This window comes from Zootoca vivipara, chromosome 8 (assembly GCF_965207765.1).
Source record: "Zootoca vivipara chromosome 8, rZooViv2.hap1.1, whole genome shotgun sequence".
Taxonomy (NCBI): domain Eukaryota; kingdom Metazoa; phylum Chordata; class Lepidosauria; order Squamata; family Lacertidae; genus Zootoca; species Zootoca vivipara.
Window position 1 is genome coordinate 50138414 of NC_142591.1, and position 16994 is coordinate 50155407.

Genomic DNA, 16994 nt, shown 5'->3' on the forward strand with positions numbered 1-16994 from the left:
ACAGCTGTCAGGTTAACTCTGGGACAGCCAAATGGGATCATTTAGCATCAGTATCTTAAAAGGTCCAATTTAAGCTGCGGCTTGTTTTATAATGTCCTAAATGACTTGGAGCCAAAATACTTGCAGGAACACTTTTACTCATAGTTATTTCTGAAGTCTACATTATTATTAATCAGACATCGACTGACATTTTTATTTCACCCAAACTTTTATTGCTTAAAAAATAATTGCTTAAAAAATAAATACTAAGCCCTTAGCAGACCACCCTGGATGGAAGGAGGTTTGCCGCTTTGGGGTGCTCCTGCATTCATCACTATCACTGGAGGCTCAGACGGTTTTGGTGACTAGGCGTGCCTTTTTCAGCTCCAGCTGGTTTGCCACCTATGATTTCTTTTGGACGGAGATTATTTGGCTACTGTACTCCATGTTCTGCCAACTTCCAGACTGTATTAGTGTAGTGAAGATGATGTAGAGACTTCAGATGGTACAAAATGCAGCAGCCAGCTTGCAGGCTGAGGTTCCATTTAGGTCTGATTTAACCCATCCTAAAATAGTTGCACTGGTTGCCTTCATTTCCAGGTGCAATTCAAGATGATCACATTGGTGTTTAAAGCCCTAATATCTGAAAGACTACCTGCTTTTAATATTAACCACCTCTACTGTAGCATCAGTTATCACCCTACAAACATTGCATGCCTTTGCAAGCAGTTAAAAGATATTTCTGTTTATTTACTGACTCTCACTGCAAGATTTATTTTTTATTCTTGCTGCTGTTGTTCCTGAAATTATTACTATTTAGATCAGACATCCCTAAACTGTGGCCCTCCAGATGTTTTGGCCTACAACTCCCATGATCCCTAGCTAACAGGACCAGTGGTCAGGGAAGATGGGAATTGTAGTCCACACACGTATTGCAAATGGCTTTGAGATTTACAAATTAAAGGCAATAGTATAAGGTTCCTTTAAAAGACAAAATATTCCCTCTCCATCTTTTGCTTTACTTTACATATATAAAGCCTGCGGCCTTTACTCTGCTATCAAGAAATGGTTCATGTACTGGTTGTTCAGACTTTATTTCACAGTAACAGAAAGGGTTACAATTTTCAATTACAAGAAAGCCATTTGAACAAGATTTATTTCTATAAAGAAATATAAAATCAAGATGTTACCTTAACTGTGTATTTCTACAACTTAGGATAAAAGAAAGCCAAATTAAATTTCTTTATAAAATATCCCAGCCTAAATGTATGGCTTCATTAACATCCTATACAATACATTCTTAAAACTATATTCATTTTGAGTGTCAATAGCACCTATTTATAAAAAGATGCATTTTGCAGTTTAATGAAGTGCAATACACCTCACTAAGGCAAACATTTAATTAACAGATCTAGAATAACAAGTTAGAGTACTGTACTCCTTCAGCAATTCACTGCATTGACATTGTACAATACTTAAGGGAAAAATAAAGGCCACATCCTATCAGGGTAAAATGAAGCCATTAGTTTTCCTTGGATGCAGCATTTAGGCTGTAATATACATACAATATAATTAATATTCATCAGCAAGTTGGCAATTAAGTATTTCATCCAATACTGGATATCAAATTTTGATTTGACAAAATGCTACATGTCTATAATTTCAAAGTGAACTAAATTTGTATCTTATTGGAGTACTACCATTTTTATTTCAGTAGTTTCACACAAATTGATAAAACATGGATCTAGTCTAGTAAATCAAAACATCTATTTTCACTACTGCTTAATAGAACGTATCTATTCCATTAGAAATACTTTTTAGCAGACCAACTTCTGTTAAAGCAAGGTTCTGAAAAAATTCACACATTGCCGGAAAAATGACAGATTGCCTTCTGCTGCAAACTATAATTTATATTGAAAACTATTATCCAGTATAAACAGGACAAGCACTCAGGAGAGTCACACTGGTTTCATATTGAAATCTGTGCACACCAGCAGAGGTTCTCAGCACTGAAATATCTTGGAAGGAAGGCTGAGTACAGAAGCATTCACTACTGTTTAAGGGCTGAATTCTATTCAGCAGAATTAAGTGGTAAAGCTGTTCCTGAAATGCATTGTATGAAATACATTGTATGCAATGTAGGAATCCATTTCTACAAATGGAAAGGTGGCATGTTTCAGTTCATTCGAACTCTCTCCTAGCACACAGCAAATTAGGGAGACTGCTAAGAACAGTCAAACCTATTATTCTTTCATTTGAAATCTGAACTTGTGCAGACCAGGAACCACTTTACTGCCCAATTCTGCTGGTATATAGATGGCCCTGAGGCTACAGAAGGTCCAGCAAGGCTCAAGGAATGTGATACACAAAGCTAGATAGAAGTACTTACAGTCACATTACAAACATCCTTGGAACACTGTAACATCTGTAACTTAATAAAGTGCACATATGACTGTGTTGGATTGTATCCCTACGCTTGGATTATATGCATAAAGAAGAGAGATAATAGAAGAAACCCCAGAAGCTGTAATTTCAACATCATTAAGAATAAGATATGTATCAGCAGTGTAATGTCAAGGCAATTAGCAAAATAGTGGAACTTCAGTGATGGCCTGGAAGAGAGGGGAAATGTCCAAACTTTTCTACATATTTATGATTTGCACTACCACCAAATCTGCAATACTGCTTCTGAATACATTAGATGAATTTTTTTGAAGCTGGCTCTACAAGTTACTTATGAAGCTTCAAATTTTATTTGTATATGTATAGATTAAAATGCAATAAGGTTTGGCAGGTTGAGCAAGGGAGAACATTTTATTTCTCAAAGATTTGCCATAAATTTAGGGCAGGGGGGGGGGAGATACTAGTCTGACAAAGGCTCAAAGTCTGAAACATTTTAAAACAAAAAAGTCACACTATTGTGCTAAGTGTGCAAAGAAAAATGAGTCCAATTACTTTTCTAGATCCTCTTGTCTATAGCCTCAGTGGTTGTACCACAGCACATTCCTGTTTTTGCTATAGCAGAAGAAAGCAAATTACAATAAATTGTTCATAAAATATATTCTTTTACTTTAAATTCAGAAATTTTACTAGGCTACTTAAGAGGATTTGAGAGTTTAGGTTTTCCAATACTTTAGGAAAGCTTATGCTAGGAATTCAATGTATTAAAGATTTATATTAAAATCATATTAAGTGCAGTTGAGTGGGAATCTGACTTGAGATCAGGTGCTTTTAAGTTTTCAAAGTAACCTGACACACAGGGAGGTGATAATACTATATTTCATCAATGTGCAGGAATAATTAAAGACTGAGCAACAGTCTTCTCTTGCTCATGCAATAATATTGATTAAACTTGATCTTTAAGTATATATACTTATACTACCACTGCATGCTTACTCAGTTTTACATACTGCATATTGTATGTATACAATTGTATGTATACAATTGACATGAATGCCAATTTTGTAAGCAGTAATAAAACAGGTCTGGAACATTAACTGTTCTCATTTAAACAATTATTTTAAAGAAGAGGTATTCAGTTATCAAGAGACAAATGTAAATTTGGAGCGATCACGCATGGAGGGGTATACCTAATTATATTCTAACATGCTTTTCCTCTGCCTTCGATCTACACTGTGGCCAGTGAAGTTTGAAAAGAGCATTACTTCTCAAAGTTATGTGATCTAGTCTTTGCAATACAGTGAACACTGTAGGCACAGAAATACTTTAGAAATGGCTGCATGAAAAGAAACAATTTAGTACAGGTGACAACTGCTGCTGGTGCATTTAACAAAAGGTTTCTCACATGGTTTCAGTCAATTGGAGGTAGTTGCTTGTCAATAAACTGCTTCACATCCATCATTTCCTGTTAAGGGATAAAAAAACAGTGATCTGGTTTAATTACGCATATTGCAGGAATCAATACACAATAAAAGCAAGCATATGGCTGGATTCCTTACAATGGAAAGTCATTCTTACCCTGGAAAGCATTGATTCTTTTCCATTCAACCAAACTTAAATCACGAACTGTAATTTTACACTATTAAAAAAGAAAGTCCCACATACAGTCAGCCTGCCATTGTATCGGCACTGTTTTGGACCAATGCTATAATCCTATACCCTGTAACCAAGAGTCTTTCCAAACTGAGTGTCGTGACACATTAGTGTGTTGGCTGCACTGTGTAGATGTGTCACGCAAACACTCCCCACGCTCCTTCCAGGGCTGGAAGTGGTTAGTTTAACCTCTGGTTTGCTAGTAAAACTGAATTACTGTGTTGCAAAATGATGCTTGTCTAAAAAGTGTGTCACGAACATGAAAAGTTTGGAAAGCTTTGCTCTAGCCTGTGAGCCCCAATGAACTTACTGGGACTTATTTCTGAGTACAGATGTATGACTGCATTGCATATAATGTCAGCAGGCTCCATGCTAAGGAAGTCAGAATCATGTTCCAAAATACTGGATATTTAGTTGGTTCAATTCACTATACAGTACCTGAAAATGTGATATTACTTAGAAAGAGGAAGTGCAACAATGTTAAGTATATTACAATTGTATCCTATCCTTCATTGTATCTATTGAATGAGTTTTTAAAATGTTTAATAACTTTCAACTAGTTCTTGAAAATTTATATTGTTACAATTGTTTCAAGGCCTTATACACTAGTATGGCTTAAATGGAAAACAAAGAAACAGAACATCACTTCAGATAACATCAGTATTTTGCAGAACAATTACCTCAATAGACGAGCTATGCATCATGCCTGAATAAGTTTTAAAACTTATGTTGCCAGGATTTAACATAGTCTTTAGTGTCTCAGAAGTGACAGAACCAAACATAAGTGGAACTAAAGGATCGCGGTCACCATGGCACTGGAAAATGGGAATGTCTCTGTTGACACAGTTGATAGGACCCTGTCAAAAGGCAATAGGTTAGAACATTAAGAGGTGAAAGGTATGCACAACTTTTTATTTTAGCCCTCCAAGCAGTTCACCATCCCTTTCATCTCATTCCTTTATGACATAGGTAAGTCTGAGTCACAGTGTCTAGGTCAGCATCATGAAGTCAACACTGTGGCTGGATGGGGAAAGGAATCTGGAAGGCACCCCACTGGCTAAGCCTCTCATACTAACTAACACTTTAAGGAAAACATCCTTTTCATGTGCTGTTCTAGTGAAAGGTCCTGAAGAAACATCCAGCTGATATCACAATACTGTACCTTCTTTAGAAATGCATGAAACCTGTTTTGAGTTCTTGGGTTCATGAAATACTGTTTATATTTTCTATAGTCAAGATCTAAGAAGGGATAGAGGCATGGAGAAATGGAACAAACAGAATGCTCTTTAACTTGCTTTAAGCTGCCTTTATCACTGACTGTGATAATTATGCCTCTCTGTCATGAGAATTGAATGCAGAAATATAAATGGAAAGCTTTTTTAAATATAACCAACCAATTCTTTTGAATTTTAGAAAAGCAGTACACTACCTGTGGAAATGAGGTCCGCAGCGGAAGCCAACAGCTGAGTGCTACAACACCCCCCAGTTTCTGATTTGTTGTGAGAGCTGTGTACAGTGATAAAGCTCCTCCCTAGTGAAACCAAAAGAGCTCTTGTTACTGCAATTACATATTAAAATATGCTCACTGAAAATGCTGTAATTTCAGCTAGGCTTCCTTACCAACATTTAGAACAGCACATCTGCATTTTTATATACTAGAATCATAAACTCATAGATCTTTACATTAATGGTTCTCAAAATACAAGGCAGACCTCCTGGAGGCAACATGTTCTCCCACTACCCCAACTCTCTTCAAGCGTGTGCTGTATTTGAATCTTTCACTTCCAATCCTTGGGCCGATTGTAAAACATTTGTTTTCCTATGAGCACTTCTCCAACGACCTTTAAGCATGTTGGAGTTCAGGTGGCCCAGCTCCTTTCCTTTCATTTGGATAAGAATGAGCAAAGTGGCTGGGTTTTGGGACACTACTGAGGAGGTGCAAAGGAGTCTGTGAAACTATTTATTGTAAAACTATGTTTTAAAAATAGCAAATCTGTCTTTGTTACATCTTGCTCTAGACAGTCTCTGCTATACAACAAATGCAACCATACTAACTCCCGTGCACAAGATCCATACTTAATTAAGCATATTAGTCCTTTATGATAGCTTGAGCTCCAAGGGACCACTTCATCTCCTGTACCTCATGCTGTTAACCTAGAAATTATAACATTTACAAGCCAAGTAAAAATGATCGACATATATTCATTAGTGGCTGCTCCACAGATTCCTAGAGTGCAAGCCAAGATCAGAACATTCTCTAAAAGGTCTGCAAGGTAGAACTATCAATGCCAAGAACATATGGAACTAACTTTTATTTTTAGCATATTTTATGAGCTTTGAGGGAAGGTAAATAGGAGTATGTCCAATCCACAAAGACTCCAGGAAAACTTTATGCTGCCAAATGCTAAACAACTATGATGAGCACTATGATGTCACTAATAATGTGTGGGTCTTTTGAAGGTCACGGAAAAAATGGTAAGTGGGAAAACTATCGAGATTCTATGTTATATGGTAACAATAGCAGGTGTGTTGTACTATAAAAGTCACTTTCAACTTACACAGAAATAGTGATAGATGTAAAATAAATAAATAATTGGCTTTACCTGAGAAAATCCTCCCAAAATTATTCGGTTTGAGGGTATTCCATTCCTTACTTCTTGCTCAATAAGTGCTTTCACTGTAACCATAAAAAGCTAACTGTTAATGGTCATCACAAAAAAGTAGACAATTGACTGTCATGGAGAGGGGCACTGTGGGGCTAACAGGTAAAGATGAGAAATTTATCCAATTATCCAGCTGCAGGCATGGCTCCAGATAATGAGATCAGAATCTTCTCTCTTGCTAGGCATATAAAGCCTCACCTGAAAGACTACCTCAGGACGAGGTAAAACAGGCAAAGGTTTAAATACACGCCTAGCAGTCAGTGAAATTCTGCTGATTCTTATGTGACAAATATGACTCCATCTACCCTAAAGTCATGGTCCAAGACACCTTCAAGAAAGTGAGCCATTTTCCCATGCCTTTCCACTTTGTCTGCTTACCCAAAGTAGTGAACTATACATATTTATACAAATAAAATATATGATACAAATAAAATATATAATAAAAGTCCAGTTTATCAATCAAAACAAAACTGCATAAGAATACACATCATGTAATAGGATTTGATTATGACTAGGTGAAGTGCATTGGAGGTTGCAGAAATCTCTCATTCTACTTTGGTTAGTTGTAGGAGCAAAGAAGTCATCAGAACCACCTTGTTAGGGTTTCTTCTCAAGTTCAGATTATTTGTCCGCAACCTACCTATTTGTCAGCAACATAAATGATGCAATTGCGAGTAGAAAAAGGGAGAATGAAGAGAGGTGAGAAATAGGAATAGTATGCAAAAAGTTGAATGACATAATGGGATACAGCCCCTGGTCAAAAGAAATGTCCTGACTACAATGCCACAAACTGTGGCAACACCCATTCTATTAAGATTGTAGTCATTCTGTGGTTTGGATCAGAATAGGAATAGGGGCCCATTTTTCCTCAGAGGACTGAATTCTGGGAAGGCCCAAAATGTGCAGGGTGACCATACACATAGCTTTTGTGCCATACACTAAAAAATTGACTCCATTTCTCACTGTACAACACAGAAACGCAGCAAGCTGCTCATGAAGATGTAGTTAAATACCAGTTGCTGGGAAGCACAAGAAGAGAAACCACTGTTGTACTCATGTCCTGCTTATGGGCTTCCCATAGGCATCTGGCTGGCAACTGCAAGAGCAGGATCTTGGACTAGATGGGTCTGATCAAAAAAGCTCTGCTCGTGCAGTGAACATAACATTGTTATAGATAGAACATACCATTCTCTGATGCTTGCTTAATCCCAGCTTCATCTTCCTGTGAATCTGGAGAGAGGCCAAAGATATCAAACCTTAAATGAAACAATGTAGATAAATTTAGTGGGAAATGTTTTAAAGCACTACCTGGTTTCCATTATTATAGCACAATCAGGAAGTGGTTAAAAAATTGTAATCCATAGTGTTAGCAGAATAAAGCCTTTTTCTTTAAAAGGGCTTTATTCTGCTAACACTAAAAAGGGATTTACTGGTGGACATGATAGTGACAAAACCTTGGGTACTGAAAGTTTGTGTCTCTAAACTTTTACAGATAATCTAAGTTGTGAACTGTCATAGGTCAGATGAGGACTTGAGAAACAGCCTCTGCCAAGGAAAGCAAGCAAGGTAGCAGCTGGATCAGAACTAAAAGTTTACATGGGCTATAGCAGCTTTAGTCAATGTGTTGCCCTGCAGATGTTTATGAACTACAACTGCCATCATTCCTGATCATTTGTGGTGCTGGCTAGAGGTGATGGGAGTTAGGCACCAACAGCACTTGAACTACCACTCAACTACAGGAACAGCAGGAGTTGTATCATCAAGACAAATAAATTGAGTGAGTAAAGGTTTTAGGAGACTATGGTGTAGCAAGCTTAAAAGATAGGTGACATAGTCAACAGTAGACTGAGATACAGAAACCTGAGGGGGAAATAGCCAGAATATGTACAGGTGTGAAAAGCAGCCAAGGAAAGAAGAGGCCAAATGAACAGGCATAGAGAATCTTACATAGGGTCTTAGGGATCAAAGCTGAATCCTTCCGGTAGGAAGGGATTGTTGGGGAGAAACAACAGTGTCTGCAAAGAATTGTGGCTGAATGAATGCAGGAGGGGGATCAAGGATTTGAGGAAACAGTTGGATGGATGGAGTTGAAGAAGGGAGAGGCAAGCAAGAGGTAGGGTTAGCTATACTGGCCACTTTTTCTGGTAATGCGTCTGAGCTTTTAAGCACTTTGTGAACAATTATAAAATGATATAGCTTTTCTACCACTAAATCTGTGTGTAGGGAAGAAAGCTGCCTGTCATCCAGCTTTTAAAAGTCTTAGAGCTCCAATGTAGGCAACTCATAACACGAACATGAGCTTTGAAACAAACCACAGATCAGATCCAAACCAGAGGAGGTTACTGTGTCTTTATGATAGGCATAAAAGGCACATTTATGATTGAAACTAATCAGCAACATGTGCTATAGAGGAGGAATGCAAAGCAACAAGGCTGTGTCAGTACCCAAATTCATGTGACTGAAAGGAAACACTGGCATAATGGGCAGCATCCCCAACCTTCAGCCCTCCAGATGTTTTGGATTACAATTCTCATCATTCCTGACCACTGGTCCTGTTAGCTAGGGATCATGGGAGTTGTAGGCCAAAACATCTGAAGGGCCGCAGGTTGGGGATGCCTGTGCTAGACTAAACATAGGCCTCTTCCTCTTTATGAGCTGCAGTCCACAGAAAAGACACAACTGTGACCATAGTCCATTATATCATACATTACATGAAATTAAGGTGACTATAGGTTCAATCAGTGTTTACTGCTGCATCCATATCCCTTCCTCATTTTACTATGTAGTGACCAAAATCAACCTCCTCTCCTATGTCTCCTTCAATATTCCTCCATTTGGAATAAATAACATTGTACGTTCAGGGACAGAGAATGCAACAAACGTAAAGAAAATGACAAAATTATTGCAAATCCACTACTTACCAAGAAGGCATAGCCATGTTCATGTTTACAGAAACTGGCATAACTGGCCTGGAAATTGGGGAGAAAGTTTTTTTAAAAATTAGCAAAAACATTCAAAACAACCATTTTCATGTGTTTCTGTAATATGGAAATGATAAGACCATATCACTAGACAGACCTCCTTAGAGAGAAACTTTGTAACTGGCCAAGACAGGAAATGAAATTCTCTGACCCTCTTACCCCTGCTCATGTCTTTCTTGGTCAACAAATATGGTGACCCATCACAATTAGTGCTATGTGAATCATGTACATTTCTCCACCTGTGCTCACTGACCCACTGGGAGCCAATAGATCATTTCCTGGTATTTCACACATTCTGTTTTCCTGTGTTCCTTCTGTCATGAAACAAAATACATGTTACGGACCTATTCTTTCCTACCTTTTCAACCTGCCAGTCCCTAAATAAGACTAATGCTGAGCATTTTGATCCAATACTTGGGCATAAAGGGCTTTTTTCCATTCCTGAAATATTTTATCTTGGTTGGCTTACTTGGACAAGGCAGTATAATACATAACTTAGGATTCACCATGAAGATTGTGTGTTTGGGACCCACCTTCAGCCCCACCCCTTCATTGAAGTCATACTCCTTGTTTTGCAGTTCTGTCAAGTGGTACTTCCCAGGTGGTCCCAAGCCACCATTTGGGAATCAGTGTCCTATAATAAAAAAACCGTACATACTTATAAGATACATGGCAAAGCATGGACTTAATGTGGGATATTGAAGGTTCTATCACTTTAAGTCATTAGCTTAATGACGTCATTTATAGCTCATGTTCTCTTTGAAATTCATTTTTGTGTACCTGGGAATGATCAAAGCATGGGTTTTTTCAGGCTCACACCTACATTACCTCACTATTTATCCAGTCTCTCTCTAAAGTGTCATCCTGCACTCTGCACTACAACCTGTATAATGTCTCAAGTTATTTAGGGATATTCCCCAGGAGAGGAAATTCTAATGTAATCCAGAGCCCCTGTAATGATAAAACCTAAAAATGTTTCAGAAGGAAGCCTCTAGGTGTCTGCATTTCCCTGCTACCTTGTATTTCTTATTGTTGTACCATACTGTTAGCCACTCTGTGCTCCCACTGGGAGAAAGGGTGGGGTATATGGAAATAAATAATAGAGCTGGAGAATCTCTTGGATGCATGCTGTTGAGCCCCCCAAGCATATTTTTACAGCCATTTGGTCATTTGAAGCAGCTAGAAATTCTAGATGCAGGTAACCAGGGATTTGCCTTCTTGTCTGTAACGCGGGATGTGTGATGGAAGGAATCACCAAAGACATAACAGACAAGTGAAAGGGAATTGTACTTACTCAAATCACTGCTTGCTTGTTGGAAACTGCTACTCACTACTATCAAACAAGCAAGTGGTTGGCACATGAAAAATCTCCAAACTATTAATCAGGGAATTAAAACTGTGCCTTTATGTTGTGTGCAATTAACTGAAATCACGGAAATATGCTTAATAGAGATGAATATTTAATTTTAAGAAGAAACCAAAAAGCTGAATGTATAGCAACTCCTTGTTTCTCAAAGAAAACCTTCAGGCCATCTGTTACAAAACATGTAATTGCCATCTAATTTTGAAAATGGGGTTGGGAGAAGAACACTAACCAAAAAGGATTAATATACTTACGCATGTGGGCAAATATACTTTATGTGTGGGCTTCTGATTCCAGCAAATGCTTCTGCCCACCCATGCCTATTAGAATACAGACAAAACAAAAAACAAAAAAGCTTGTCATTTAAAATCTTCCAGTTCATTTAAATATACCTATCTAAAGTCATTACTTATATCATAATTTAGCCATCCTCTTTTTTAGGATATAAAACCCAACACTTTAAAGGAGGATCCATTTCTATCAGGATTTATTTTTAAAATTTGATTTAAATCAGATTTCCAATTCTTCGGTGTTTAGATCAGTATAATTTTGCAGTTTATGCTGGCTGCAAGGCAAAGGCTTGGATTCAGCTTCAAGACTGAAAATGAAAAAGACAGTAATGCAAAGCAAAAAATATTGCTACAACCAGTTAAACTGCACACGTTAATTAAATATTAATTTCAAAATGTAACTTTTGGTAACTCTAAGCATCCAAAGATGGCAGTACTGAGTGGACTTACTACAAAGTAAGCCCCACTGGAACAAATAGACATTGTATTGAACTGTATAAAATAATTACTTCTGTAGGGAGGAGCTTTAAGGAAGCACAATGTGAAAGAAAAATATTAGAAGAGGATTCCTGTTTATTCTTTTCTAGACTAATTAACTTAAATCTAGCTATTAACTTAAATCAGGTGACAACCTGCATATAAGTTTAAAAGGATACATTCCATGGCACTAGTTAAACCACTAAACACATTTCAAGCACTAAAGTGATTCTTACCTGGATCTTTACATTCCAAACCATACATAGATTCCTTCCCTAGCCAGGAAAGCAGGGGGAAATGAATGGTGATGGGGAGAAGCCTAGGCACCAACCAGAGACCCTTGGAATAACAGGATCAATGTTGGGGGGGGGGGGATGTTATTGTTGGAGATTCATTCCCTGTGTTTGAATTCATGGGATTGTTGTCTATCACAGGATGGTATATGTTTTCATTCCACAGTCGGAAGTGGCGGAAACAGGATGTTTGTGTTAATGTGTTTCCTGAAGTGGGACTACTGTCCTTTGTTCATTCTCTCTTTGCTGTCTGATGCTAGAGAGGGAGCCATGTTGCAGTGCTCTCTGTGTGTTTATATGTAAATATAATAGATTAGCCAAATGCTGATTTGCTGAGGTCTGTTACGCAACTGCGCAAACTCTGCGGATCCGTAAGTGTGCTGATGTCAGTTGGCATCAGTCACTGTGATGTTCGGGCAGAAGAATGCTTTTGAAGCTCCCAAACGATCACCCAGGAGGGAGGGAACATGCCAGTCGGGCATGTGTCCCTACCAGGGTCCTACTTGTGAGAATGAGATCCTAACAGTTATTTCTCCCTGCCAAGTTGTTCCTGGAGACCGATGCTTTTTCCACCCTCCCTCTCTCTATGCAGGTCGATGAAAAGATTACACTCTCTCAAGGAGAACAAAAATGAAGGTGCATATTGGGAAGTGTTGCCCGATAAATAAACGAATAGTCATGATTGTTTAGTCATTGAGAGAAAAATAAAGGATAAAACTCCCGGCCACTCTGAGCTCAAAAGTGGGGCAAGAAAGGAAGGTGAGGTGCCAAGCTAGTTCTACAGGATTAAGGCCACTCCCACTGATAATACTAACAATGCTATACTGTTGTTCAATGGCATGTGCAAGGGAATTAAAATGCAGAATTTTTTTAAAAAAGTAATAAAACTAGTCTGAAAAATCCCAGGATATAGTAATCCTGTTCAGAAGTAATGGTATTAACATATGGAGGTTGAGCACTGCATGCACATAAGCCAGTAATAAGTTGTCATGGGGGGAGCTGATGTAGATTTGGCTGCGGTGAGAATTCAACACATAGCATATTCTCTTGTAAGTAGCAAGCTGCATTTTCAAAGGCTAAGATCATATAACAAGCTAAATATTTCACTTACCCGGTATCTCCTAATCCATGAAGAAATATGACCTAGAAGTTAACAGCACATTAATTATTAGACCATTCATTTTTAAAAAGATTACATGGTACAAAGCTATCCACAGTGAGCATGCACCTAACTCTTCAGCAACTACCCACGTACTTCCCATAAATCTTGACTCCACATGTAAACAAATAACGGCAGCTCATGTGATAAGGATAGAAGGATATACCTAACTGTTGTTCTCATTCAAACACCAGAAGTCATCTATACAGTAGGGCTTCTTTGACAAAGAGAAATTCACAGCTGGTTCACATATTTTTGTATTTGGAAAAGAATATGAACAGTTGGTTGACAGTTCTAAGATTGCTTTTAATAACCATCCATATGGCTAGAATTGGCTGGTATGTAAAGCTAGAATTCCCATAGCAGTGGAGTGCAGAGAAGTGGTTCAATTCCATCTATTTTGTACTCTATTTGCACCTTTAAGTTATAAGCAATAAACTATTTGATTGGAGGTTACTGGTTTCAATTATTGTCTATCGGTATTTACAGTTGTCTATAGTGAAAACATTTGTTGAAATGTATTTGGTAATTGAACTGTGAACCACATTCACCTTGGGCACCTGCTTGAGGTTCACCTTTTCCTTTTTTCACAATGAATCCATCATGTATGTAAACAAGTCATTCAAAACTGCCTTTGCACAGCAGCTCCTCCATGCAGTAACTATCATCCTGAGTATTGGATCACCATGTTGATCAGTTCCAACCTTGTGATTATGCCCGTAGCACTGAAATGTAGTGTTGAGTTCCTCTGACCAAAAAATATAGAGGTTACAATTCTATATATGCTTACCTAGGAGTTTGGTGGGACTTCCAAAGAATCATGCACAGGACTGCATTGCACATATTTTAAAGATAAAAGAATTTGGGGTGGGGAAAACCAGTGCAGCAAGGCACATAGAAACTGTTCAACATACGGAGCAGTCACCTCACATATCACTGTGTGTGGTCCCTCCTATGCAAAAGCACCTATGAGAACCAAAACCCAATTTGTATTAAAGTTTGTGTGGTCCTCTTCTGGTTTGTCCTTGTAGTATGAGCTAGGTAGCAAGTTTCTGAGCTGGGAGCAAAGCCAGAACCAATTGGCAAGAAGAAACTGCATGCTGGTTGATGCTCTGGTGGTTCCATTTTTACTTCTGCCCTCAAAATAGAACTACTGTACAGAATCAAACTGGCCACTCATATGTCTTTGAAATAAATTGTTCTTGTTTCTTACTTTCTTTCCTTATAATGAATGTTTATTTTGTCATTTCATTGTGATGAGCCTTTCTGTATTCCTTTTCCTTATAATAATTATGAGTCCTCAGGGATATAGGGCCCCACCAACCTAATTAGCAGTAGCTTGTGCTGCTCATCAAGTTGTTAAAAATAGTATTTTTTAAAAACCTGACAGATATCCAGCAGCATTAAAACCACATTTGTAACCTTCATAAATCAAACTATTCATTAAAAATTCTCACCACCTAAGCAAATAAAATGTTTTTGTGGGACACTCCTGCATAGAAACTGACACTAAAATAACTCACTTAGCTCTACTTCACGCTTCTGTTTATTCTGGTGCAAGTGTTCATATTCCAAACACTTTTGAAAGAGACAGCAAAAGGTGATGAAATCTTTTGTTGCAGCCAAGTCTCTCAACAAATGAGAGCATGTGCTGGCTTCCCAAAGCCTTCTTGGGAATTTATCCGATTGCTGTGACATTCAGTTGCGATTCTCCCACCTGCCCACACAGGATTTGACACCAAGGCCGTGAAATGCAAAGTATTTTTAATTTTAACACAAGAAATTACTACTTAGGGTCTTGCTCATAAACCTTGATTAGCACCATCTGAGGCAAGGAAATCACCCAATTGGCTGCACGGTCTTAATTACATTTTCAAGCGCAACAACGCTGTTAAGCTCATATTGTGAAACCCGGCGATATTCGATTCTGAGCTTGGCCAGATTTTGTTTTTCTTCCCTGAAGAGGGGGCGAAGGGGAAGAGAACGCTGTTTGGTTTCTGCAAGAACTGCTTGCAAAAGATGCATCGTTACCGTATACATCAAAACTGTTGATCCACCGCGCGTCTGTTCAAACGGCGTACTTAACAGACTTAAAAGACTTAAAAGAGTAAGCCCGGCTACCTCGAGCAAAACCCAGGACTTTTACCTACAAGGCGGCGGCCGGGGGGCCGGCGGCGGCTGAGGTGCGGCTCAAGGGCATTACCGCCCACCGGGAGACAAGCGAGGGCGCCTGTCCAAAAGCAAGGCCAGGGGCAGGAGACGAAAGGGGGAGGGAGAAGTGCTTACGGCGCTGCTGTGGGCCCTCAGACTCCAAAGCAAGTCGCGCTGCGTTCCGCGGGGCTTCCTCCCAAAGAGTCAGTGAGTTTTGGAGTGCGACACCCAATACGCCCCCCCCGCCAGCCCCTGCCTGATCAACTCTTTCCCACGCCTCCCCCCCCCCAAAGACCATCCCCTCATTACGAGAGGCGCCAGGCGCTGCCTCTCCTTCTTCACTCACCGCGGCGGTGGCCTTTCTGGCGGCCGGGACGATGGCTGGCAGCGGGGCAGACATGTTGTTGCCGCACATACACCGGACTCTCCGACCCGCAGGGTGGGCGGGGGGAGGCCGGTAAGAAACTGTCGCGGGAGGGAGGAGGAACGGGCGTGTCGGGGGAACGGATTGGAAGGAAGAGAACGGGGAGGAAGCTCAGCCAGGCCCGCCTTCCCCGCCTCCTACGTCAGCGGGAGCGAGCGAGCGCACGCCCGTGCGTGCCTTTCTCTTGCCTGTGGCGTCAGCAAGCGAGGGCGGCCGTTAAAAGGAGGGCCCTCCCGAAAGCGTGTAGGCCTCTTCCGGGTGGGGGTGTTTCTGCTCAGTCTTCAGACAGGGCTTCTAGGTTATTATTGGCGCCGCGTTTTGTTTTCTTCTCTCAAAAGGATGGGGAACGGGGTTTCGACTCCGAGGCCCGCAGCCAGGAATGATGGGACTTGTAATCCAAGCAGTTTCTGGAGGTTTCCTGTCAGATCCCTTCCCCGCACCTGCTCTAGAGTGGCCGAAAAGAAAGTGGGGGGAAAAAATCAGATATAAAAGAGGTACAGGAAAACATAACCAGAAGTCTTAACTTTAACCTGCCATTGAAATCCAGAATATTGCCGTCCTACCAACAAAAGGAACAGCCCGGACACAGTCTGGATTCCTGCTTTTTAAAACACTGGTCTTTATGTAAGAGTAATTTTAGAGGTTTTTAAACTGCCTCGGTAAAGAGCAGCGGTATCTTAAGTGTGCATGCACACGAAAGCTCATACCAATAACAAACTTACTTGGTCTTTAAGGTGCTACTGGAATGAATATAAATAAGAGACAGGGAGCTGCATTTGTATTAGAATTTGCACTGCAGAACTGTTTATTTTAATTCGTTTTTGTTTTTTACAAACTTCAATGAAAATATTAAAAACATTTACCAAACAGAGTGTTTTCTTCCAAGACACTTAACATGTACAGATGCTAAGGCAGGTATGCTGTCATCTAAATGGCATCAAAATAAACTTTGGAAATCTTTTACATAACAGATTAAGCTCACATCTACAGGGTATACTGTAAGGCTGTTTTTTTAATGTTTAGAAACACGCAGATACAAAGATTTTTCGCCTACATACAACATAAGAGCACAAGTTCTTATATTGCTATCTTGCTTCTGGGTGGGCTTGCTGGTGCCCAGCACTCAGGGGGCAAACCTTGAGGGCAGAAATCCAGGGCCCA

The 16994-nt window shown here is 39.5% G+C and overlaps 1 protein-coding gene across 3 annotated transcripts; it reads right to left on the reverse strand.

Moving 5' to 3' along the window:
• Window positions 1–1054: 1054 nt before the first annotated feature.
• Window positions 1055–15939, reverse strand: LYPLA1 (lysophospholipase 1). 3 transcript variants are annotated; one of them, XM_035124980.3, is made up of 9 exons: window positions 15756–15939; window positions 13211–13242; window positions 11294–11359; window positions 9617–9664; window positions 7881–7951; window positions 6636–6709; window positions 5462–5563; window positions 4713–4889; window positions 1055–3844 (listed from the first exon to the last, which is right to left on the reverse strand). In XM_035124980.3, the coding sequence occupies exons 1-9, from the start codon at window positions 15822–15824 to the stop codon at window positions 3791–3793; spliced, it is 693 nt and encodes a 230-aa protein (XP_034980871.1). In that variant the 5' UTR covers window positions 15825–15939; the 3' UTR covers window positions 1055–3790. The 3 variants fall into 3 exon arrangements, with proteins under 3 accessions (XP_034980871.1, XP_088531618.1, XP_088531619.1); XM_088675492.1 differs by lacking the exon at window positions 15756–15939 and adding an exon at window positions 13810–13829; XM_088675493.1 differs by lacking the exons at window positions 11294–11359; window positions 13211–13242; window positions 15756–15939 and adding an exon at window positions 10210–10310.
• Between the last annotated feature and the right edge of the window lie 1055 nt (window positions 15940–16994).

What these genes read in the sequence shown, in the direction of transcription:
- LYPLA1 (XM_035124980.3), bottom strand. Translation starts at nt 15,824, where the DNA reads ATGTGCGGCAACAACATGTCTGCCCCGCTGCCAGCCATCGTCCCGGCC. An exon ending in AACATGGCTATGCCTTCTTG is followed by an intron (nt 7,952 to 9,616) that starts GTAAGTAGTGGA and finishes GTTTCATTTAAG; the next exon opens with GTTTGATATCTTTGGCCTCT. An exon ending in TGCATAGCTCGTCTATTGAG is followed by an intron (nt 3,845 to 4,712) that starts GTAATTGTTCTG and finishes ATCCCTTAACAG; the next exon opens with GAAATGATGGATGTGAAGCA.